This window comes from Alternaria hordeiaustralica (assembly GCF_023758085.1).
Source record: "Alternaria hordeiaustralica strain BMP 2776 chromosome Unknown scaffold_6, whole genome shotgun sequence".
NCBI classification, from domain to species: domain Eukaryota; kingdom Fungi; phylum Ascomycota; class Dothideomycetes; order Pleosporales; family Pleosporaceae; genus Alternaria; species Alternaria hordeiaustralica.
In genome coordinates this window covers 57,192-81,316 of record NW_026056778.1, presented here as the reverse complement: position 1 = coordinate 81,316, position 24,125 = coordinate 57,192, and the positions used below count along the sequence as shown (strand labels likewise).

The 24,125-nt window shown below is 52.4% G+C and overlaps 9 protein-coding genes across 9 annotated transcripts; 4 read left to right on the top strand and 5 right to left on the bottom strand.

Moving 5' to 3' along the window:
* Positions 1-26: 26 nt before the first annotated feature.
* Positions 27-1,454, bottom strand: J4E84_003906 (uncharacterized protein; the record flags this gene model as incomplete). Its single annotated transcript, XM_049386515.1, has 1 exon — positions 27-1,454. The coding sequence occupies one exon, from the start codon at positions 1,452-1,454 to the stop codon at positions 27-29; it is 1,428 nt and encodes a 475-aa protein (XP_049245285.1).
* Positions 1,455-2,001: 547 nt separating this feature from the next.
* On the bottom strand, positions 2,002-4,062 carry J4E84_003905 (uncharacterized protein; the record flags this gene model as incomplete). The annotated part of the gene is made up of 6 exons (XM_049386514.1): positions 2,002-2,265; positions 2,392-2,914; positions 2,963-3,412; positions 3,466-3,673; positions 3,728-3,911; positions 3,958-4,062. 6 exons carry the CDS (start codon positions 4,060-4,062, stop codon positions 2,002-2,004), a joined length of 1,734 nt encoding a protein of 577 aa, XP_049245284.1.
* Positions 4,063-4,834: 772 nt separating this feature from the next.
* Positions 4,835-6,023, bottom strand: J4E84_003904 (uncharacterized protein; the record flags this gene model as incomplete). Its single annotated transcript, XM_049386513.1, has 2 exons — positions 4,835-5,401; positions 5,463-6,023. The coding sequence occupies 2 exons, from the start codon at positions 6,021-6,023 to the stop codon at positions 4,835-4,837; spliced, it is 1,128 nt and encodes a 375-aa protein (XP_049245283.1).
* Positions 6,024-6,240: 217 nt separating this feature from the next.
* J4E84_003903 (uncharacterized protein) lies at positions 6,241-7,869 on the top strand (the record flags this gene model as incomplete). Its single annotated transcript, XM_049386512.1, has 1 exon — positions 6,241-7,869. One exon carries the CDS (start codon positions 6,241-6,243, stop codon positions 7,867-7,869), a length of 1,629 nt encoding a protein of 542 aa, XP_049245282.1.
* A 910-nt stretch (positions 7,870-8,779) lies between these two features.
* Positions 8,780-9,304, top strand: J4E84_003902 (uncharacterized protein; the record flags this gene model as incomplete). Its single annotated transcript, XM_049386511.1, has 1 exon — positions 8,780-9,304. One exon carries the CDS (start codon positions 8,780-8,782, stop codon positions 9,302-9,304), a length of 525 nt encoding a protein of 174 aa, XP_049245281.1.
* A 1,123-nt stretch (positions 9,305-10,427) lies between these two features.
* On the top strand, positions 10,428-12,523 carry J4E84_003901 (uncharacterized protein; the record flags this gene model as incomplete). Its single annotated transcript, XM_049386510.1, has 2 exons — positions 10,428-10,562; positions 10,619-12,523. The coding sequence occupies 2 exons, from the start codon at positions 10,428-10,430 to the stop codon at positions 12,521-12,523; spliced, it is 2,040 nt and encodes a 679-aa protein (XP_049245280.1).
* A 2,768-nt stretch (positions 12,524-15,291) lies between these two features.
* J4E84_003900 (uncharacterized protein) lies at positions 15,292-17,036 on the top strand (the record flags this gene model as incomplete). The annotated part of the gene is made up of 4 exons (XM_049386509.1): positions 15,292-15,504; positions 15,554-15,981; positions 16,030-16,897; positions 16,953-17,036. The coding sequence occupies 4 exons, from the start codon at positions 15,292-15,294 to the stop codon at positions 17,034-17,036; spliced, it is 1,593 nt and encodes a 530-aa protein (XP_049245279.1).
* A 35-nt stretch (positions 17,037-17,071) lies between these two features.
* On the bottom strand, positions 17,072-20,248 carry J4E84_003899 (uncharacterized protein; the record flags this gene model as incomplete). Its single annotated transcript, XM_049386508.1, has 4 exons — positions 17,072-18,784; positions 18,832-19,049; positions 19,099-19,712; positions 19,764-20,248. The coding sequence occupies 4 exons, from the start codon at positions 20,246-20,248 to the stop codon at positions 17,072-17,074; spliced, it is 3,030 nt and encodes a 1,009-aa protein (XP_049245278.1).
* Positions 20,249-21,242: 994 nt separating this feature from the next.
* On the bottom strand, positions 21,243-21,879 carry J4E84_003898 (uncharacterized protein; the record flags this gene model as incomplete). The annotated part of the gene is made up of 2 exons (XM_049386507.1): positions 21,243-21,712; positions 21,792-21,879. 2 exons carry the CDS (start codon positions 21,877-21,879, stop codon positions 21,243-21,245), a joined length of 558 nt encoding a protein of 185 aa, XP_049245277.1.
* Between the last annotated feature and the right edge of the window lie 2,246 nt (positions 21,880-24,125).

The window sequence follows — 24,125 nt, the reverse complement described above, 5'->3', positions numbered from 1 at the left end:
GATTCGCGTAAACCATCTCGTTGTTCTTACAACTGATAGTGCGACGCGCCGTAGCCAGCATCGCTCGTCTTAACGAGTCGGACAACCGCGGTGTCATGCGAATCAACAACTGCTTCGTACCGTCCTTGGAAGTTCCCCTGCTTTTTCCCAGTCCATGAGTCGAACACGGTGTATTCAGCCTCCGCATCCAACTCAGGCACCTCCGCGAAGTCGATGGCCTTGGTCTGGGTCGCATTCAGTGTGTTCAATGCAAACACATGCACGCCTTTGGAAGACCGCCCACTCCAATACTCAGCAGGATGCGATTGGTTCCAAGTAAAGTCGGCATTGATACCCCACTTATAGGGTTTGGCTGCAGCTCCAAAGACGGGATCTTGATTGAAGTCGATGAGCTCATTGTTACTCAGAATCTCTAGGATGCCCGGCTCGATACCGTGAAGAGGGGTGCCGATGATTAGAGGCGACTTCAGAGCAGCCCAGAGGGCGAAGTGAGACCGACTCTCTTGTAGGGTGAGGTTTCCATTGCCAACTTCAAGCATGTCCCAGTCGCCATGACCCCAGAAGTCGGTATCGTTGTTGAAGAAGGATGCATGATTGAGGATCGGCATGATGCCCCAAGAATACTGATGTTTGCCGTACCACTCTGGGTAGATGTCTCCCCACATACGCCAGCTATGGCCGGTATCGTTGCCCCACTGCTCGATGTGGGCATGGCCCCAGGCACATTGCGAGTATTCAATCGTACGATTTGTTGCGAGGAGGGCATCACTCATGGTCTTGTAACGCGTGAAGCTCTTCGAGGTCGTCCAATCGTAGCCCGCGGGCGCTGGGATCGGCCGAGCTTCACCATCTCCGCCAGCGCTCTGATCTTCAGCGGGAGGACCTCCTAGCCAATTCTCTGGCCACCATCGGTACTCGTCGTCCCATTCATCAGCAACGGCGCAGTTGTCGTACTTCAAGTCTAACAAGGGTGAGCAATGGAGAGGAGTGTACAGAGTATGCAGCTTACAGTCGATGCCCCAATCGGCGAAGGTTTTTGCATCTATTTGCTCGTGTCCCAGTGAGCCAGCGTATCCACCGCATGTTGTGTCGCCAGCATCACCGTAGATGCCGACTTTCAACCCGAGCTTATGGACCTCGTCTGCTGTATGTTTGATGCCACCCGGAAACTTGGCATAGTCAGGACGGATCCTTCCTGTGACGTTGTCGCGTTGGTTAGATTTGTCGGACCAACAATCATCTATGTTCACATAATTGTAGCCGAGGTCTTTCAAACCAAGGGAGATGAGAAGTTCAGCGACTTCCAGGATGACGGTCTCGTTGATTGCGCATTCGTACTCGTTCCATGTACTCCAGCCCATAGCTGGTAGGCGGCCTGTGTGTCCATCTTGCGACACCAGCGAAAAGCCTGAGCCGGCCAGTGCCAATCCGATTAGCAATGAACGCAGCGACATGGTGAATATAGATGAAGGGTGTGTTGAAGAAGATTACCAGACGACAAAAGACATCCTTATAAGATATGCTTCTTGTCCAAGAAGCATTGAGAGGGAGGACTGCCGTTCTCGAAGCGGAGGGAGGCTCCGCGACCGCTTCCGGAAAGCACTTTAGGGACATAACGATTGGGGGATTGAAGAACAGCGAAGAGATCAATATAATTTTTCCGAAATGCGGACATTCCTTGGGACAGACCGACTCATCAGCGCAACAGCAGCGTGAGGTAGGCGTTGCGGGGGCCAGCAACCGCCCGGGTCTGGCCTGTGGTATCGGCACACAGATTGACGGCGTGATCACCGTGACCAGTAATCTCAGAACTTAATAGGGTGCAGCGAACATTGTTTCATCGTAGAAAAAAGCGCGAGTAGCAATTGCATTAGGAAAAAAGCTAGGAGGAGACCCTTGATGTGGTCCTCCGATCAGTCGGATGGCTGTCGCGCGATGACGTCATGACTAGCGCTTCTTGCTCTTTCCGCAACTGGACACCACCATCGTCCATATCATCGATCAATGCCTGTGGCCGTGATGATGATGGCCGTGGTCATGAGAGTGATCGTGACCATGGTCGTTTTCCTCCTCATCCTGCGCCCGCGGCCACTCGGCCCAGTAGCCGTCGTCCCATATTTCCTGCAGAGTCTCTTCCTTCTCGTCATCGTCCAACGTATCATCATGCATGACCTTCTCCCACTTCTTCATCTCCTTTTTCGTCAAAAGGCAAGCGTTAAGCATCTTCGTCAACCCGTCGACGTCAAGCTTCTCTCCGATGAATACCTAAAGGTTGGTGTACAAAGTCAGTCTTTGTCTCACATGCAGTTCGTACAGCGATATTCCTTACCATTTCTTGTCTACGGTCGCCCCACTCTGGATATTGGCATGCGAAGTCAGTGGATGTCTCACAAGTACTTCGTGAATGGGATACTCACCGCCTTCGAAGTCGTTCCTGATAGCCTTCAGCGTGTCTTCGTCGGCGCCCCAGTCCTCTTCAGATACGCAGCAGAACCACGGCATCTCAGAGCCGAGTGTCAGCATCGCGCCTGCAGTGCTCCACGAGCCCATCTGATTAGGACGCGTCGCGAGCCAGAAGAGACCCTTGCTTCGGTGTAGGCCGCCGAAGTAAGGGCAAGCCTTTTTGTTGGCCAGAATTTCCTTGTCATCCATCCGGGGAATTTCTTCATCGTCGTCGCTGACCTTGTCGGAATCATCTTCGGACGCGCTGGCTTTTCCAGATTCGGATGAACCATCGATGGCGTTGTCGTTGACATCATCATCGTCTTCATCTTCTTCTTCCTCATCCTCTTCGGCATCGGCGACGTCTTCTGCCTCGTCTTGCAGCAAGATGAACTTGCCCTGGATAAGCCGGTACAGCTTCATTGGGTCGAATGGTCTGCGAGCGCGATATACGAAAGAGCCGATGCCATATCTAAATCCAGGTCAGCATGAGCGAAGCTTCCGGTACCGATTGACTTACTCGAGCGTCTCCGGCTTGGGTGCGACACGCTTTCTTCCCGAGACGTCCATGACGGTCATTTCATGCAACGATTGGAGCCATCCAACGCTTGCGACAGCCTCGCCGAAGTTGAACACGCCCGTATTGAGCATCTCGCGAACGTCCACCTTGGAGTACCTGGCTTCAATGATCTTCGCCTTCGGGTTTAGTGACTTGATGTATGCTCGGACGCGCCCCAGGGTTGCCTTGTCTGCCCTATCGATCTTGTTGATGATGATAACATTGGCAAACTCGATTTGGTCCGCGAAGAGATCGGATATGGTTCGCTGGTCCTCATCTGGGACTTCATCGCGCCCGAAGCGGTCTTGCAGGAACTCGGCCGTATCGAACTCGGAAAAGAACCGGAACGCATCCACCACTGTGACCATAGTATCGACGGTCGCAATGCTCTTCAGCCCACCGATCTTCGCGCTGTGAATAATTGTAAGCTACTGTATTGTACCACCGCCTTGGGTTCGACTTACACTTTAGCAAAGACCTCCTTCTCCTCAGGTTCCAATCCCTCGGCGTCGATCATTGCCTCAGTAAGTTCGGTCGTGAAGGTCTCCGCCACTTGTTGTGGCTCACTGATACCGGAGCTCTCGATGATTACATGGTCAAATGCGTTCTCGGACCACGCCAGGCGTGCTAGTTCAACAAGTAAGTCGCTTCGCAATGTGCAGCAGATGCAACCTGATTCGGAAGTCAGCGTACGTCTTGAATGGACTTGGTAGGCCATTGTCTCACCATTCTCCATCTGCACGACCTTTTCCTTTAGACGTATCTCTCCATTACTGTTCTTGGTGTTGCCACGGCTAACGAGGTTTGCGTCGACGTTGACCGATGCCATATCATTGACAATGACGGCGATGCGCAATCCATGGTCCGGTGACTGTAGGATATGCCGAAGCAAGGTTGTCTTTCCACTACCCTGCTATTGTCAGTCTCAATCTTCACATCCCTCAACTGTTACTTACCAGAAATCCGGAAAGAACGGTCACTGGGAGCGGCTTGCGCTCGGTGGTCTTGTTCTTCGCCTTCATCTCCGCACCGCCGGTCTTTCTACGCTTCGCAGCTGGCATAGGGAATTGCTTTAGTCGTCTTTACGTCGGTAACTGTTTTGAAACTCTCTGGAACTTGTTTTGGTGGTTTTTGTATCTGTCTCGTTGACGTTGTGCGCGTCGGCCACTGAGCACCAAGATGGCTCGGTCGCATCAGCACGAAAGTGACGCATCTCATTCGTCGAAAACGCGAGAGACACCAAAACAGGAACTACCAGCCTGATAGTAGTAAGCCGTGTTCATCTAGGTGTTAATATGGCAGATCGAGCAAGGTTCTGCACGGTATTGAGCTCGGGAGTTGGCTGCCTCGCGAACTAGACCCTGAAGAAGCATCTCCGCGTATTGTCTTACAAGACTTCAAACTCATAGTAAGATGCTCTTCGCAGAAAGATTCCGAAGATGCGTTCAGACGAACGTTGAAACACTGCTTAGTGTTATCATCTCGAATCGGGCGGCGAAGATGGACAATTTCCGGACAAACTTGAGCGAAACTAGATTCCGAACTCGAGCTGGGCCTCAAACTGAACTATGCTGCTAATGGAAGATTAGCAGTCCAGGATTTTGTGCGTCATCAAGTGGTTAAGGCCGCTACATTGTTGGGAATACTAGGCTATTGATGTAGACGTTCACGTCGAGGCGTTGAGAGGGCCCCTGGAACTTGCGACAGTAGCGCGAATGATGTCATTTAGCCGGCATGTCGCGACGCGTCGCGTCCATGGGTCCTTTGCCTCCCTACAATCCCACACTCTTGCTCACAATCGCAAGACTGAATGTCGTTTTCGCGTTACAAATATCACTCCTCTTTCTGCTGGAAACCTGCGCCATATGCCGTCGTCGCGTTTAACCTCTCCATAATGTATTCTCCCGCTCGGATTGGCTTGTAGGGACTCTCCTCGCCCTCTTTCAGGCACGTCGGCAACGTCTCAATCACCGTGTCATAGTTGACTGAAAAGAAGAAGGGCACGCTGTATCTTGCCTCCGCGGTCCGGTTTACAACGCGATGCACCGTGCTCTTATACAATCCATTCGTCCAGCGCATAAGGAAGTCGGCAACATTCACGATGAGGGTACCGGGGATGTGCGGAGCGATATACCATTCGCCGGAGGGCTTCAGAATTTCGAGGCCAGGTATAGTCGAAGCGAGCAGCAGTGTGAAGCACTCGTAATCTGAGTGCGCACCTAGGCCGATCTGCGCTTCTTGAGTTCGCGTAAGGTTGTTAGTGAGAGGGGTTTTGGGGGGCGGGTAGTACAGAAGTCGTGCAATACCCCCAGGGTGCGTAGTCATGGAGTCGAAGTAATCTTCGAGGAGATCGAGCGAGAGCGCAAAGAGGCGAAACAAGTGACGTGCGAGATCGAGGACCTAGAAACGATAAACACTCCCGCACACTACGTGATGAGCACCTCTCGCGAATTTGACTTACAGCACCATAGTATTTACGGACGTTTTCATAAAAGCCCGGCAGGTCTTTTTCATCAGGCCACATGTTGCTCTTCTCTGTTGACCCGTCAAGATTCTTGTATTTGCCATCGCCACCAGAAAAGTCCAGACGCTCTTCGTATGCGAAGTTGAAGACTTCCTTCTCCTCCTTGTCGCCAGCGATGGATGTGTACTCGCTCGGCTCCCACCCCAAGCCAAACTTGTTGTTCTTCAGGTGCAAAGTCTCTTTCTTGCCCAACGGTAATTCATGCATGAAGCGATCAGCCTGATGCAGGATGCCATCACAGGCTGATTCTGGTATGCGATGATTGCTAATGTAGAAGAACCCAGAGGTGGTGCAGGCTTGACGAATTTGCGCAGCAATCCCTCGGCGGTCCTCAAGGGAAGTAGAAAATGAAGGCGTCAGATCGACAATTGGTATCTCGAAGTTCTCGTCGGCAATACTGTCTTTCGCCGAGAGTCGCGACTGCAGATAAGCGGCGGCGCCATTTCGGGCTTCCTCGTATGTCGTCTGGTCCGGCACATGCACTGTGGTAGTCGCCATGGCTGCGCTTAACGATCCGAGTCCTTCTCGAATCTCAAAGCGATATCGGGAGGGAGAGTCAATATCAAGGCAAGGCGCGTAGGGCGCGAGGTGATAAGGCGTTCAGAAGTGGGGGCAGCTACGGCGATGCATCGGATCTAAGACTCGAGATGCATGCCCATCTGATACTGTACCCCTCATTCCGCAACACAAATCCTCCCGCCTCAAACATCCAGTCATGTCTCGATCTCAAAACACCACTGTCTTCACCAACGGTCGCTTCTTCAACAGCGCCACAGCGCAATCCGAAGCGCAATTTCATACTACGTTAGCCGTTCAAGATGGCAAGATCAGCTTTATCGGAAGCTCTGAGGACTCCGAAGTCCAGGAACTCTGCAATGCTGGTGCAAAAGTGAGCGATCTTAGCGGAAAACATGTACTTCCTGGATTCATCGATTCTCACATGCATTTCCTCATGCTTGGACAATCATTGCACAAAGTGGACCTGGACCACGCGAAGGATCTAGAGGAGATTCGTGCCCGCATCTCAAAGTACGCAAAAGCGAATCCAGATAAACCGCGCATAATGTGCAAAGGCTGGATGCACTCGATGACCAATGGGGAGGCCAAAGCGAGCATGTTGGACGACCTAGATCCCAGACCGATCTACATAGACTCCAAAGATATTCATTCGTGCTGGTGCAATAGCGCGGCCTTGAAAGAGATGGGGGTTCAAGAAATGGAGACTCCTGCTGGTGGAACGATTGAAAGAGAATCAGATGGCAACGCGTCGGGGCTTCTTAGCGAAGCTTGCGTATTACTTATCGTTTGGCCGTGGCTTGCAAAGGTCACACCACTCGATGAGAAGATGGCGGCCCTAAGGACTGCTATCAAGGCGTATCATGCTGTTGGCTGCACAGGATGCATCGACATGGCGATGGATGAGAGTGCATGGGAAGCTATACTCTCCCTGCGATCTACTGAAGGACTACCAATGCGGGTGGCTGCGCACTGGTGCATTATGCCTGGCGATGGCGAAGAACATCGCCTGCGACAAGTTGAGCGAGCTATCCAGCTGAGCCGGGAGTTCAACAAGAACAATAGCCCTGATCTTAGGGTCGTTGGCATCAAGGTCATCTGTGACGGAGTGATCGATGCGTGTACTGCAGCGCTGGCAGAACCCTATACTTCAAACGGCCATTTTGAGGGTCCGATCTGGACACCGGAAATGCTCGATCCTGTCGTCAAGAAGGCGATCGAAGGCGGACTTCAATGCGCATTGCACGCAATAGGTGATCAGGCTGTTCACAATGCTGTCAATGTGCTGGAAAAATATGGAAAACAGGACCAGAGGCATCGTATCGAGCATCTTGAACTTACCGCTCCGGAAGACGCGAAGCGACTTGGTCAGCTCGGTATAACAGCAAGTATTCAGCCAGTTCACTCAGATCCTGCTATCCTCCGTGCGTGGCCGAAGCTTCTTGGTCCAGAACGCGTGAAGCGAGCCTTTGCGTACTCTGACTTCTCGGATCACGGCGCGACACTGGCTATCGGCTCAGACACACCTACCGCACCCTACGCGCCGCTGCCGAATTTGTACGTCGCTACCACGCGCAAGTCGGCGAGACAGCCGGATGCTGGAGACGCGCCTGTCAATGAGAACTTCCGTCTTGAGTTAACACAAGCAGTGGCTGCTGTTACCCAGGGCGCAGCATATTCCTCATTTGCAGACGACCGTGTAGGTAGTTTGATGGTCGGCAAGATGGCAGACTTTTGCGTGGTAGACATGGAGTGGAAGGGGGAGGAGTTGCTCAAAGCCAAGGTTTTGGAAACATGGTTTGAGGGAAAGCAGGTGTACAAAGCTTGAGTCTGGATCTGTTGGGGTAGAAAGCTTCCTGTAGTTGTAGTCTTGAGGAATGAAGATGCGAAACGGCCGATGGTGCCGGCTGTGTCAACCACATCGGGACGTCATCGTGACCCACCTGCACGTGGTACTAGGCGATTGCATCACATACACCAGGCAGCACTATCAACTGCACTCTACCCAACACCAACGAGACAACGAAAGACTTGGCCAAGGATCAGCATGTCAGTAGATTCCATCGCTCGATGAGCAACCACACCTGGAGACCCTCTGGTAAGCCTCGGTAATGACCAAGAAAGCCTCGCGGAAGCTTTATCCATGCACCGCATGTGGCGATAAGGATCACACAAACGCGCATATAACGGCATTGCGCACCGAGATACGAAGAGATTCTGGCATTGTCAAAATCGGTGTTCACGCATCATCCATGTATCAGCGGTGCGTCTGAAACCAGAGGTGTAGCCCCGCAACCTCGCATGTTTCATACCTCGACTCGACCTGCCCGAACCTCATCGCGAACTCAAGTGCGGAATACCACTCCGCGTTTCTATAGCAAAATTTCAGTCGCAAAAGGCGGTTTAATCTCCGTTACCTGCAGAAATTTGGCTGGACGGCATTCCAGCCCGTCTTAGCAGCTGTCATGGTGGCTTAGACGTCTAGGAACTATGCCTGGATGACAGCCCATGGGGAGGCATGATCCTCAGGTGTTTCGCAACCCGATGGACGTCATTGAAGGTGCTCTTCGGATATATTGATCGATCGTCGCGCCCTGTTGTCTGCCCAATTCGACATCATATACTACACATATATCAACTACATCAGCTCTTCGTTGATACTTACGTTTTGAGTCGTATCGTAAACCAAGAGCTCTACTTCAATTCGCCTCTCTTACCTTACCACATCAATCAACAACATGTTGACCAACCGTCGCTCGACCATGATGGTCCCTCCCAACCGCATGCCCAGCTGGCATCCCCACTCAAAAGGCACCATGCCTCAGCAGCCATCATCAACGCCTCTAGCGATCGATACTGAAGCACCTCAAAGTCGCACACCCGCCGTCTTGACATCAACGACGTCCGACCTGCCCGGCCATCGCGTCATTCGCGTCCTCGGTGCCGTCCACGGAACTACAAGCGCGACGCGCAAAGACCCGAAATCCTTCATTAAGAACATCGCAAGCAGTTTCAACAGCAGTTGGGGAGAGGCCAAGAGTGTGACGAGTATCGTATACCAGGCGCGCGATCAAGCCATCGACAGGCTTGTGAAAGAGGCCATAAGCAAGGGTGCGAATGCCATTGTTGGATTGGACATTCGGGAAAGCGAGATCATGGGCTGTGTGGTGGTGAGCGTCAGTGGCACGGCGGCTTGGGTTGAGAAGGAGAACCAGGGCAATGTCAAGAGGGATAGCGCGCAAGAGGCTGATCCCTTTCGATGACAGTATACAGAGGCAGAAGGGCATCGGTGCGCAATGAGGCTAAACGGATGTTGTTATGAACGGGTAATGGGACGATGCAGCACTGGCTTGCGACATCGAGATTTTGACTTCCTAGAGAGCGCGAGGTTGAGATCAGGTATTTACTATGTGTTTAGAAACTCCAGCATGCTTACCACATCTCTTCATTTCCTGGCCTTTTCTTTTGTCACTAATCAGACTAATCAAGCAGATAGTGCTGCTGCTCGAGCAAGTGTCAGTGCACCACCCCACAGAGCAGAATCTTCCACAGCGGAGAACGCTCACCCGAACCATCGAAGCGCTGACATGCCCACCTCGGATTACTCCATCACTTCACATTGGAAGCTCCCGCGCTTTACTGTCGTGGGCACCTTTAGTGTTCAGACAAGAGCAGGATCCCTGGGCGCCAAACCGTCTCATTTCGTACCGCTCGGAGGGTGGGACGCACTAGTGCTAAAGTAGCAATTTAGCCGCGCACGAGGCCGACACGACATTTTGACGGCGAAAGCACCGAGCTGCGATTGAGCGGAGACCCCAGCCTGCCCCAGGTTCTTTCCCTAGCCTCGGCAAGTGGAGACGCCTTGTGGCACCAATTCAGCTCCACAAGCAGCTGGACAGCAGTTGAAGACGATGCAATTGCTCTTGCGGACGCCGCGACTGAACATCCGCAATGCCATGCGCGCATCGTGGATATGTAGAAGTATTGGACATACGCCGCCATTTCCATCAGCCAAGATGTCGGACATCACATAACGTCACTCGAGAGGGGTCGCTGCATCCGCCGGCATGGATGCATGGATCGTCAGGAACTAACCCTCGACTTCATCCAATTCTTCCGCTCGTCTACGCCTGAGTCCTCCAATGACGGGTGGCGCTACACAAGCTCTCTCGCCTACACGCCATCGATCCGGGAAATATCATGACGATTGTACCGGCCCATGTATGCACATTGCTCTTGATTCTTCCCGTGGCCAAGGCCTGGCGTGGCTGGAGACCCGCGATGTTGGGGAACGGTTAGTGAGCCGGGATATGGGTGAAGGTATAAGGTCAGCCAGAATGAACGTTTTTTGGGAGATCAGCAATTCATCGTCTTTTGATCGCAAAGATGGTGTTTCTCAAAGGGATTGCAGCTGCGGCCTGTGCCACTTCTGCGCTTGCTGCCGACATTATTGTCCAGAACTCTGGGGGCAACCAAACCGGCGCATTTGGTCACTCTTACGGCTATGGCTTTCTTCACGAGGTAAACCATCACCATCATCATCCATGCCAGAACGCCATGTACTGACATTTTCTCAGGATATCAACAACTCCGGCGATGGTGGCATCTACGCTGAGTTGATCCAGAACCGTGCTTTCCAGTACAGCCAGAACTACAGCGTTTCCACGGATCACTACTTCAGCGTCAATGGCGCTCAACTTAGCATTCAAATGCTAGACGAGCCACTGTCTGAGCAGTTGCCGGCATCCATGCGCGTCTCAGCTGGAAATGGAAGCTATGCCACCGGAAAGATTGGCTTCAAGAACGAGGGCTACTGGGGTATGGACGTCCGTCCGCAGACCTACACCGGATCTTTCTGGGTCAAGGGTGCATACAGCGGTGTCTTCACTGCATCGCTGGAATCAAACTTGACCAGCGATGTATTTGCATCCGTTGAAGTGCCATCCAAGTCCGTGGCAGAGGACTGGACCGAGCACACCTTCGAGATCGTTCCCGAAATGGCTGCGCCCAACTCCAACAACACCTTCTCTATCACTTTCGACGGTGCCGCAGCCAGCGCACTGGACTTCAACCTCATCTCCCTCTTCCCGCCGACCTACAAGGGTCGCAAGAATGGTCTACGTGTCGACATTGCTGAGGCTCTCGCCGACATGAACCCTAAGCTCCTCCGATTCCCAGGCGGTAACATGCTTGAGGGTCTCAGGAACGATTCTTACTGGGACTGGAAAGACTCTCTTGGTCCTCTGCGATACCGTCCTGGATTCCAGGGTGTATGGGGATACCAGCAGACTCACGGTCTTGGTCTCATGGAGTACCTTGAGTGGTCTGAGGACATGGGTCTCGAGATCGTTCTGGGTGTCTGGGCCGGTCTTGACTTGGACGGTGGTGTTACGCCCCAGGGAGACCTCGCGCCCTTCGTCAAGGATGCTCTTGACGAGATTGAGTTCGTTTGCGGTCCTGCCAACTCTACTTGGGGTGCACGCCGCGCTGAGCTCGGACACCCTGAGCCCTTTGAGCTGAACTACGTCGAGGTCGGTAACGAGGACTGGCTCGCTGGCTTCCCCGGTGGCTGGGAGTCTTACCGCGCATACCGTTTCCCCATGTTCTACAACGCCATCAGTAAGGCCTACCCTCACATCCAGGTCATTGCTTCAGCCGCATCTAGCGACCCTGCCGGAGACCCTCCGATCCACGGACCAAACGAGGACAACGGCCAGATTCTGCCTCTCGACGCGCTTGGTGACTACCACCCGTACCGCGAGCCTGATGAGCTCGTTTACGAGTTCAACCGATTCGACAACGACGCCGGCCACATTGTCGGTGAGGTTGCCGCTACCCACGTCAACGGCGGTATCCGCTGGGAGGGTGACTTGTACCCCTACCCATGGTGGCAGGGTGCCGTCGGTGAAGCCGTCTCTCTGATCGGATACGAGCGCAACTCCGACCGTATTCCCGGTACCTTCTACGCCCCCGTGTTGAAGAACAACAACCGCTTCCAGTGGCCCATCACACTCATCCAATTCGATGCCGACCCGAAGCGCACCACCAAGGCCGTTACCTGGTACTGCTGGAGTCTGTTTGCTCACCACCCGATCTCGCACACCCTCCCCACCCACTCTAACACCTCCTACGGACCCCTCTACTGGGGTGCTGGTTACGACGAGAACCGCAACGGTGCCATGGTCTGGAAGGGTGCTGTCTACAACACCACCGACCACGCTGACGTGCCTGTAAGCGTCCAGTTCCAGGGCGTTGCTCCGGGTACTATGGCTAACCTCACTTACCTTACCAACTCCGTTGGCGACCCATACATGTACAACGACCCCTTCACTGGCATCAACATCGTTAAGACCAACAACATGATGCTCACCGCCGGAAGCGATGGTGTGTTCCGCTTCAACCTGCCCGAACTTAGTGTTGCCGTGTTGGACACCGAGATCACCGGTGGAAATAGCACTGGCCACTATCGAAGACGGTTGTAGGAAACTACTTTCGAACTCGTAGTCACGTAGATAGTGTATGAATCAAGCAATATATATGACAACATCATTTCGACAACTTGAACATGAGGTGAAATTCTATGAGCACAATACTTGTGGATTGATGTCTTGTCCACGGTTCTTTTTTAACGCTTGATCTTATGCTACTGAGGTGGTTGTTCATTGGCTGGTAAAATATGTCCTATCTGTCAGGTCGAACACGGCACTGAGAAGGTGGTATCCAGTGCGAAAGCACAGCGACCTGCTCTCTTCCTTTCCGATGAGCTCAACACAACTCCGCAAAGTGCTGAGTACCCTTGCGCAGTCAGGGGGCGGAACCGGGGCGAGGAGCTGTACACAAGTTGACAGTGCAGCTGCGAAGAAGTCCAACATGTATGGTTGTGCAACTAATGCCAGATCTGTACCTTGCCCCGGGAGCGACAAGAAAAGCTGGTGGTACCCCATCGTCGCAAGGCTGCACTCAAGAAATGACAAATATGAGACCGGGTATAGACTCTGAGCATCATAGGCTATCGCGTACTGTCCGTGAAGGACTGATAGCGCACGACGAAAGAAAAGATCGAGCGCTAATCGTAGATTTTCGTTACCAGGCAATTCTGACGTTTGGCACATCAGCTGGCGTATCTCAAGGTCATATTGCGCCGCTTCGTCGTAGGTGATCTGGTCGTGCGCCGAGTTGATCCGGGAAAGAACTTGACGTATGAGTGAAAGCGAACGGGGCAGAATGGAGTCGAAGCAGTCTTCCAAGTTCGCTGGTGCGCAATGTTCCGTCTCGTTTGGAAAATTGTCCTGCGGGAGTACTGATTGCTGACCGGTGATCAACGACAGTTGTATGTCCATGTACACCACTACCACCCATAACTTCCGCCGAGCTTGTCTCTCGTGAGCAATTGCTGGCTCATCAAATCCAGCCATCCATTCCTTATGTAATACCATCATCATGGACAAGCGAACGACGAGGCCCATTACGTTCCAGCTGGTATCTAGAGCCCAGCAGGTTGCATAAGCCACCGACTTTGCAAGCACCATGAGACACAGCGTACTGATGTTTACGGTTGTTGGACGATACATGTATGCCGTCTGAGCTAAGCAAGCTTCGCTGGCGTAAAAGTATTCTGATGAAGCTGAGTCATTGCGGGTGGTGGCATAGGCGCCAAGGCCGAGTACTACGAAGTATTGGGCGAGCCAGCTGGAATCCTCTGTTGTCTGCGTATGGTGAAAACTCTCCATTTTTGACATGAATGTGAACCGGTCAAGGACCGGTAGACAAGGGTTATATACCCTGAAGTATGCATCGGCGTACAGCACTGCAGAAGCAGTGGAGTTTTGCAAAAGATCTTGTCTTTTATCAAGCGAAGCATAAGCTTGAGACTGCGGACTTCCGAAGGGGAAGTTGCCGGCTAGAGCGAAGTCACTCGAGCAGTTTCCCGCAATGTGTTCCCGCATAGCCATAGTAAACGGGGGCGCCTCAAGACCGGGCAGTGTTTCTAGCTGTGGATGATCAGAGGTCAGGGAATTGAGCGAAACAGGCATGAAAACGGCTCACCCGATCTAGGAGAGCCCTGAAATGGCTAGAGCTTCGTCTTCTCAGAAACCAGGTAGCTACGACAAACTCGGGGTCCTCAAGCGCAAAGACAGAAGACGGTACAATTGGCTTCTCGGCTATCTTGACTCTGTGCGTATAGAGACATGTTGTCTCATACCCGGAGCGTGCGCATCTGCTACAAGGCGATCGTCTATCGCACTTGATCTTGAGCCGGTGACATCTTGTGCAGGAAAAGCAAGCTCGAGCGCGTCTCTTTACGCGCGAATGAGGTGAAGAAGATGCAGATGTGCTATCGAAAGCTTCCTCCGAGCGATCAGTAGCCCCAAGTGGTGGCGTTTCTGGAGCCTGTGCTTCGTAGATGCAATTGGTCTTCGCCTTGTTGCAGCGTGAGCACGCGGGTCGGAGTTTGTCGCATTGACGCTTGGCTGAACGGCAGCGGGTGCATGTCTGCACATCCCGAGCATGTGTCATGGTGGTTTATAGGAGGAGAATGAGAGAGGCGGTCGGGCATAAGACGGCAGATGCGGCCGCATTATCCTTATAAACAAGAGCGAAGGAAGAAGGTGCGCGCGGCCGGCGATAATCGGTGTTCAATGTTACTTCTAGTGTCAGACGCACGCTAACCATATAAGAGGCTAGCGTATCAGACATCTCGCGCTATCCATCGCCGGCGCCGGCCCCCTGATTTCCACGCGGCTGACATCCGCCAGCACGAACGTGTGCCGTAACACAGAATGCGGATTCGCGACCCTGCTGTTAGAAAAACAAGTTCCAAAGTTTCGCCGACATAAGCTTAAGAAACGCATACAAACATAAGACCGCGAAGATACCTAGGTACTCACCCAGGCAAGCTTGGCTACCTCGCTCAACATCCGTCTTCTTCGTCTTCTTCGGTGTGAAAATATCTTGACATGGCTTCGAACACTGGAACCTAAGACCTTCGTTGGGTTCAGACTGGTTCCGATTTGACCCGACCCTTCTCTCCACCTTGCTTCCCGCTGTGCCTTGGCCTCCAACTATACACAATGTAGATGCGGCCGCCTAACGCTGAATAGGCGACTATCGGTTATATGGAAACAGGTGTAGAAGATCAGAAGATGTTGAAGAAGTATAAGATAGCGATGTACTCGCCAGTCAACCTTTTTGCATACCTATTAGTATTTGTTTACGTCTCTTCATCAGCATCGACTTAGTTCTCACCAACATGTCCATCACCGACGGAAATACGCAAATAAATGACTCCATCGACATCGAGTCTTCTGGATCATTTCGAAGACAGGCTGTCGTTCTAGCTTATCAAGAGCTACTCACGGACCAGGCCTCGCAACCAGACAAGATATTCCTGGCGGGCCACGAGATCCAGCATCTTGATCCCAACCTTGTGGTACTGGACGTCGATACACAAGAGCACCCTCGCGTAAGTGTAACCACCCATGCAGCGCATCTGTAGCTAACACATACCTCAGACCTGGCCAACCGCCAAGAAAGTGCGCGCCACCGCAATCGTGGGAGGATGCTGTTTCATCTCCCCGTTCGCAAGCACTATATTTGCCCCATCCATTCACCTAGTCATGAACGACCTGGGTATCACGGACAGTACCGTCGGCGCCTTGCAGGTCTCCATCTTCCTCTTCGCGTTGGCTATCGGTCCGCTCGTTCTCGCCCCACTCAGCGAACGATACGGCAGAGCAGCGATTATACACTTTGGCAATTTGGTCTTTGTTGCCTTCTCACTCGGAGGTGGCTTCTCTCAGACCGCTGTTCAGTTCTCCGCGTGCCGGTTCTTCGCTGGACTCGGCGGGTCTGCCGCCATCGCGGTAGTGGGTGGATTCGTATCTGACGTGTGGGATCTCGCTGCCCGTCCGAAGGCATCTGGACTCGTGATGCTTGGCCCGTGAGTTTACAGTCCTACATCTTTGATACCCCCACTTACAAAACGCAGTGTTCTAGGCCCCGTCTTGGGCCCCGTATGTGGAGGCTGGATGTCAGAGCGGGTCTCGTGGCGATGGACTCTTTGGATACCCGCCATTGCCAGTGCCCTGCTTTCGATCGCCGGAGTTCTCCTCCTCAATGAGTCCTACGCACCCAAGGTTCTACAGAACAAGCTACGAAGAGAACAGAAAACGAGGCCTAGCGCTGAGCTTTATACCGTACTGGATCTTCAGCCCCGTTTTACCGGCCCTACTGCGCTCGTCAACGCTTTCGTCCGACCCCTGGTGTATCTAGCTCTCGATCCAGCGCTGCTGTTGGCCTCGCTGTTCTACTCAGTGGTGTTTGGTGTCGTATATTTGATCATCGTAACTTACGCTGATGTCTTTGGTCGCGGATATGGACACAGCGTTGGCATTGTGGGCACCGACTTCCTGGCCGCTGGCATCGGTATGCTTCTCGGTACATTCGCTACCATTCGCGCCATGGAAGCCATCTTCAAGAGAGACACAACATCCGGCCAAATGAAGTACAAGCCTGAGTCGAGACTCGTCAGCTGTCTTGTTGGTGGAACATTGCTGGTTGGTGGGTTGTTCATGTACGGGTTCACGGCCACCAGAACGCACTTTATGGTGCCACTGGTAGCCATAATGCTTATGATGGCCGGAGGCATGAATATCCAACTCGCGCTGCAGCTGTACGCTATCGATGCCTTCAAGTTTCCCGCTTCTGCAGTCGCGGCCATATCCTTCCTTCGCTGCATGTTCGCCGGCGCGTTTCCTTTGTTTGGACAGAAGCTGTTCGATACACTTGGCCTTGACTGGGGCGTAGGATTGCTGGGCTTTTTGGTGTTGGGTTTGGGGTTACCACTGGTATCACTGGTATGTGCAGATGCTTTCGCTTGTTATGTGAAATTTAACTGACATTATCATGCAGCTCTACATCTATGGTGTAAAGCTTCGGTTGAAAGGCGCCGATCGCATGGAGCGGTTCGAGGGCTCCCAAGCAACCATGAAGTAGCTCTTCTTAGAAGGAGCTGCCTGATATTTGTATCCTCATGTATATCCCACCACCATCGTCTCTGGCGGCCCTAGATAGCTGTCTTTAACCCCGCCCCTAGTATCTAGAACAAGCTTCTCCAAGTAAACCTCAGGACTATTGACACTCCATCGAAGCGTGTGTTTTCCTTCCGCTACTTCACCAAGACTGACCTTCCTCGTCCAAACCTGATTCATCACTTCACTGGTCCACTCCGGCGGCACATCGCCTGCGTCCTTCGGGTCACCCAACACACGCGTGAAGTTTTGAGGGGTGTCATCAAGGGAAAGCGAGAACTCCATGAGAAGATTAGGATCGGTATCTAGGCAGGCATTGATGTACACCGTGGCGTTTAGGGCAGTGGTATCATTGAAGAGATAGATGTCATATTCGACAAATGCCTTGGTAGCGTCATCAAGAGAAGCCCGAGCAGCATGGAAAGGCCGTATTGCGATGGAGCCAGATTCGGTGCGCGTGCCCAGGTAGGGAATATGGGCAAATGATACCATGTTGTTTGCAGTGCCGTGACGGGGCGACGGGCGCTGGTAATGCGGGCTCTCAATGGATATGTAACCGGCAGTTTCTGGGAAGCCTAGGAAATCGCCGGGTACTTTAAAATTGTTCACCGGAATATGTATGATGTCGTAATATGGATACAATGATGGTATTGATGTTATACCCACCTCTACGGTGTCGTTGTATCCTTCTGGCACCCGTGTCCAGTCGATGGTGACGTTGAGGCGTTGCTCGTCGACGGTCTGGTTGAGTTGACCAGAGCTTGGTGTTATCGATAACCAGTCCACCGGGACATCACCGAGCTGCCAGTCGAGCGGAACGCGGTAGTCACCTCGCATGAAGAGATCAATAGTCCGCTGACGAGGCCCATAGGGACTCATCTCCGGTAACCTGGCGGGAGACTTAGTAAAAGGCAACGATGGATCGATTGACTCAGCCCATCGGCCCTGGTCGAGAGGACTATTGGAGCCCTCCGCATAAATACCAAGATTACCGACGGAGAACTGCATGTTTTGACGCAATTGAACAAAAGAAAGATTTGAGACTATGTCGCGGGATGGATTCATCCAGTTCTTGGGCTTTGTGGTGTCGAATGTTTCGAGTTTGGCCTGAGACATGATGTTCAGCCATTTTCCATTCAGGACAGCGTCGAAACCTTCAACTAGATCGTAGTCATATTCGAAGTCGGCCAGGATCTGATGAGCGAGGGCGTTGGCCGAGTTTCTTCGCTCCATAGCATGTCGGTAGTTCATTCCAGTGCGAAGGTTTACTGCGTAGTATGTGGCGCCCGATACTAGGGGATAGAACAGTAGCTCGTAGAATGCGACTTTGTGATCGTCCGGCATCTGGTCGTATAGTGCTTTGGTTCCGCGCGCAAGCGTGTTCCATCTTGTCAGGACCGTTTCCGCTTCATGATAATTTAACACCGAGTACGTGTCTGGTTGAACCATCTCAAAGCGGCGCATCCCAATAAGATGGTTGAACTCCATCAGTAGAGCCGCAATATCGTCTGCATGTTCCATGCCGAACTCCCTCTCGGCGTAGAGGCGCAGATACTCCGGTATAATGTCGAAGTCGAACTTCGAGATGTCCCAAGCCAAGTCCATAGCGAATCCAAAAGGTAACTCCAAAGGCTTGACATCACCAACATTGATGACCCAAACCTGGTTCGCATCGCGCCAGTAAGCTTGCAAAAGCTCTTTTAACACTTTCGACTGCGTCTGTTAGGAAGAGATTAATCATGCAAGCTGCGCATACTGACCAAGCTGTTGGTATTTGACCACTTGTACGATCGCGGTCTACCAAAATACTCAAAGTGGAAGTAAACGCCAGCGCCGCCTTCCCTGGCAGTCTCGTTACCAGTGGGTAAGCGCAGAATCTGGCCATGGTTATCATCGGGCATGATGATAGTAACATCATCGGGAGGGTTTAGTCCGGCTGCATAGTACGTCGCCACTTCCTTATATATCGTCCATGCTTCTACACTTTGTCAGCGTGGCCTGAACCTTGTCTCAATGATTACTCTTACGGTTCACTTTCTGATCACCTAGTACTTCTTTGAAGATCTGACGCTCGACTTCAAAAACTTCTCGAAGTATCTCCAAGGCATCGTCACCAACTATCGCGCTATCACTTGGGCCGCGCATACCCAGCGTCACATAACTCTCGTTGTTTCCCATTCTGCGAATGCCCTCTTCCATAAAGCGCGTGACGTTGTCCTTGTTCAACCTCCAATCCCAGGGCCCGGTCTCAGTTGCGTTCCACTCATTGGTGGCTCTTTGCATCGGCTCGTGATGGCTGGTAGAGATTACGATACCGTAGTCGTTTGCGAGCTGCTGATTTCCTGGATCATCTGTAAAGAAAATGTGACCTGGTGCTGGTGTTGTCGATCCCCACATGGCAGGCCACAGGTAGTTGGCTTTCAACCGGAGTAGTAAATCGAACACGTGGGCGTAGAACTCGGTGTCGAGAGGATAGTAAGAGGAGTTGTGTCGTGCAGCCCACCATGTTACTAATGCTGGTGCTTCGTCATTGATGAAGAGCCCCCTGTATTTGACTGATGGCGGGCCATGAACAGTGACTTTTGGCAGTGCGAAGATGGCGGCGTGTTTCTTCGTCGGCACATCCGCCCACCAATGATATCTGTAGTAACCCATCAGTCGCCACCCAGATGTACATGATGAAGATACTTACGGAGATTGCCCACTTTGTTCGGCAAGGGTGTGTACACCATAAATTGTACCGCGTTTATCGCTGCCCACAATGACCAGCGCCCGTTCTACTCCAGCTAGTGGATTGGCGATCACGGCAGTTTTGAACACTTCCCATCTTCCATCTACGTCTGATATGTCAAGACCTTTCTCGGCAGACAGTTGACGGATGAGTCTCGAGCCCACAGAGCCGACGATGATGCCCGTTGATGAAGTCGAAAACGTAGAGTTAGTAGTGGCGTTACTGAGCGCGGGTCGGGTTCCAGTGATCTGCTCGAAGTCGTCCACCAGGCTATTGAGCGCAATGTGAATACCCACGAAATCATCCGCATCGGCTATAACTGTAGCGCCAGCAACATCCAAGGCTTGATCTCCAGGCTCGAAGCCCACGAACTTCTCCTCGAGCAAAGCATGAACCGTGTATTTTGAACAGGCACAGAAGGCCACAAAAATGTTCACAACCCGCATCGCTGAAAGACGGGAAAGATGTGTATGATCCTCGCTGAGCTACGAGGGATCATTCTGAACATTATAACGACAACGTCGGTGTAATGAAGACTGCGCGGGGAACTTCCCCGTGATAGTAATCCTTTCTGCGGAGGATCTCCAGCCGCATGTGAATTTCCATCATCGTCATGCGAGCGATACGAAGTTCCCCAACTCTTGGCTATACAGCGGGGGGATATGCTCCTCCTTGGACTGCATGCTAGGGCAACCGATGTGATCATCTGGGATCGCTAAACCCAGGGTGGGGTACAATGTGTCTGTCGAATCTATGAGCTCGGGTCAAAGCCATCCGCGACCGAACATCCAAGGCAACGTAGATCGCGTACGCTGCATCGTAACATTGCTGCATCTTCAATAGGAGCAGCAGATGCGTGGGAAACACAAACCGTTGCCAGTGGCTGCGACCGCGTGTCTAGCGCGTCTTCTCCGCACTGCGCTCGATAGTTGATACTAGGCGATTTCGGGCATCATTATGATCATGAATGCGCGTTTGTTATATAAGAAAGAGTCTGTGATCATAGTAAAGCCTGGCGGTATTCTTCCGTGGTAGTTGGGAGCTGTCAAGTGCACATGGGATGGAATCGCGTTGCCGGCTGATGACGTCACGTGTTCTAGCGCCGGTTACGCGCCGAGCCTTCCAAGCTGGGGGTTGCGGAACCCAAACGCGTTCTCTCATGCCTAACACATCTTATCAGCATCCGCATCACGAAACGTTTTTGCGATATCTTTGCGCTGTGCTTGCACTGTCTTGAGCCTTCTGTCTTTATTCTAAGCTTGTTTGGCTAGACCTGGGGTTCGTCGCATTACGCCGATGGACCATCTCAATGACGAGCCCGAACCAAGACCAGGCCGCCGTCTGAGTTAACGGCGCACTCTACTCTTCTTTGATATTGGAGAGCTATACTTCGTGTGTGTCGCAAACTCTACAGCAGCAGCTAACAAAACACCATATCAACTACCACGTACTGTTGCCCGATCTGGGCCTCGAGAAGCAGCTCGGTCCGCTGCACTTCAAGTCGAAGAAGTCCATCACCGTATCGGCATCCGTCGGGATATCATGCGTTACACTCCCTGCCTCGTACGCTTCGAACTTGTCGCCATACCGAAACCTCGTCCATCCTTCGAAAGGAACGTCCTCCGTAATCTCCGTCGGCTTCTGGCTCACATCAAACACGCTCGTCCACTGTTTGATCTGCTCACGAAAGTTCTGTGGATACAGCACGGTGTCTGCTGTGCCATGGAGTGTTTGGAACTTCGGTCGAAAGCCGCGATACGTGGGATATGCGTTGCGCACAAGAGCTGCCCATTGCGGTCCGTTCTTCACGATTTGGCCCCTAGCACACGCGTCACTCCAGACGTCGAAGCCGTCGCCAGCGAAGCAACCGAAGGGTACACCGGCCCATGCGCTTCCCGCTGCGAATACATCTGGATAACTACCAATAAGGACTGGGGAGGTACGGAGTCAGCGTGTGTCTCACATGCATCTTATGCCGTCCGGTCTTACCGTTGGTCATCATCGCGCCTGAGCTCGTTCCGGTAACGAAAACGCGGTCTTTGTCTGCATGGTAGTTTTCCAAAGTCCAGCGCACCATGGATACAATGCCTAGCGCGTCGCCTCCTCCATTGTGGGTGAGCGACTCTTGGCTACTCACATCCCAGCATTGATCCGTATTCAGCGTTGAAGCATTGGGATAGATCGAGATAAACCCATATTCGTCACCAAGCGAAGCCCATGGCCGATAATCGAAGACCTGCTGCGCCGTACCTAGAGATGAGTGTACGAAGTCAGTAAACGTCTCACAGACAGTCGAACGGGATAATCCCACCATGGCACCAATGCGGTGACACTAAGATCGGGGGATTTGGCGGCAGGTTGGCCGGCACGTAGATGAACATTGAGACATTGCGCGGGTTAGGGCCGAAGTCGGTGATCTCCGTGAGCTTGGAGGTGAGCTGCGCGGATGCCACAGCTGCGAAGAGCACAGGCAATATGAATTTGAGGGCGAACATGGTGTCGACTGAGATGAAGGTTGACCGACCTCGTTCCGGAGTCCCTGCGCCATGGAGGCTTCTTATACCTATCCTCGACCGGAGTTCCACAGAAGCAAGTAGTACGGCGATCTATTCTGTACCCCGTTTCCAGCGCCGGGTACATGGCGTTGCAGATCGCACTGCCGCGTACATCTGAGCATGCTCTACGTACCAACCATTCGTCTAGCCCTATCACGACACGGAGGAGAACTTATATTAACCAGCTTCTATCCTGCGATATTTCTCCGCAGCTGTTCCCCGTTAGCGTCAATTCCAAGCCTTGGATATGTCCACACCATGCATACGCCGAAATGCCCAGATCACATGCTATCGGCTGGACGCTCTAGTTTGTGCGAGAGCGCGGACGTGCCAAGCATGCAGTGGACTATTTTTCGTCGCGCAATTATTCTTTCTTCCACCATGGTCACTGTGAAACGCTCCTGCGACCGCAATCGGGATTTCACAGCGCGCGATTCAACTCTCTTTATAGAACAGACGACTCCACTGGCACGATCTATATGTCCCCTTTCACAATGTCACAATGCATCGCGATATGGCCTCAATACGTAAATACCTCGAGTATGTCTGTTCTGGTCAGAAGGGAGTCATACTCTGGATCAACTGGAGGTCTTGCTACCATTTTTATACATCGCGACAACGATGTTACCCTTGACACAAGATGAAGTCTTCCGGCAAATCAAACAAAAGGCCAAGCGCAAGCAACACGAAAAGACGGCGTTCACCTCTGGCGTTGTCACTAAGCTCCTGAAAGACTTGTACAATCCCGAGCTACAGGGTAGCCTATTCTTCTATTCTCAGGACGAAAGCGGTATTCCCAGACGTAAAGTAGCTACACACGCAGCGAATCGAAAACATTACTGCTCGGTCGCTCTGGAAACCGTGTTCAACGCAGAACATTGGCATGACCAGACTAAGCCAGCAGCCTTCCGAGGTAACTGGCCTCCCAGCACAATTGAGGGTCTTATTGGAGACGTTGACGAGACCGAGTCCTGCATCGAGCCATGCCCCAATTGCGAAGCACCAGAAGATGTCGCACATTGTATGTGTGGATACAATGCATGGGTCAAATATCTGCATGGCTTCTGGCTCTCTCACTTACTGCTACAGGACGTCGGTTCGCGCGGTCACGGTGTTTTTGCGCGCAAGGTGATTCACGAATCTACCATTGTAGGAGAGTATACAGGCCAGATCATACCTTTGAAAGACGATGGAACTCCAGCTCATGGACGAGATGCTTATCGCGTCGGGATCTCGATCGGTAAACCAAACTCAGACCAAACTCAGACACACGCCACAGCTTCTATAGACGCTCTTCATACCGGAGGTGTGACTCGCTTCATCAACCACTCTTGCAATCCGAATACGGAATTTGTAGAGATGGTGTGTTCTTTGGAGCGTCGAGCCGTTTATGTAGTCACAAAGCGAAAACTCGCTATCGGCGAAGAGCTGACACTAGACTACGGTCCGAAATGGTTCAAGGGTAACCAGTACTGTTTATGTCATACAGCTGACTGTAGGAACCCACGCAAGATATCCGAGAATGCCGATGCATCCGAGGTAAAAGTCAGCGGAGATGAGGTCGCAGACGAAGAAGGGGACGAGGATGCTCCGGAGAATGCTTCGACAGCGTCGGATCATAGCGCAAGTTCCAGTGAAGCATCTGATAAATATGCTCATAGCCCTCCTTCTTGAGTAGCTACTGTACACGAATTTCTGGATCTATATGGAAAGGATGAGATGTCCGCGTTCAATCTACCAAGGAGCCCTACTTCCGTTGATCAAAAGT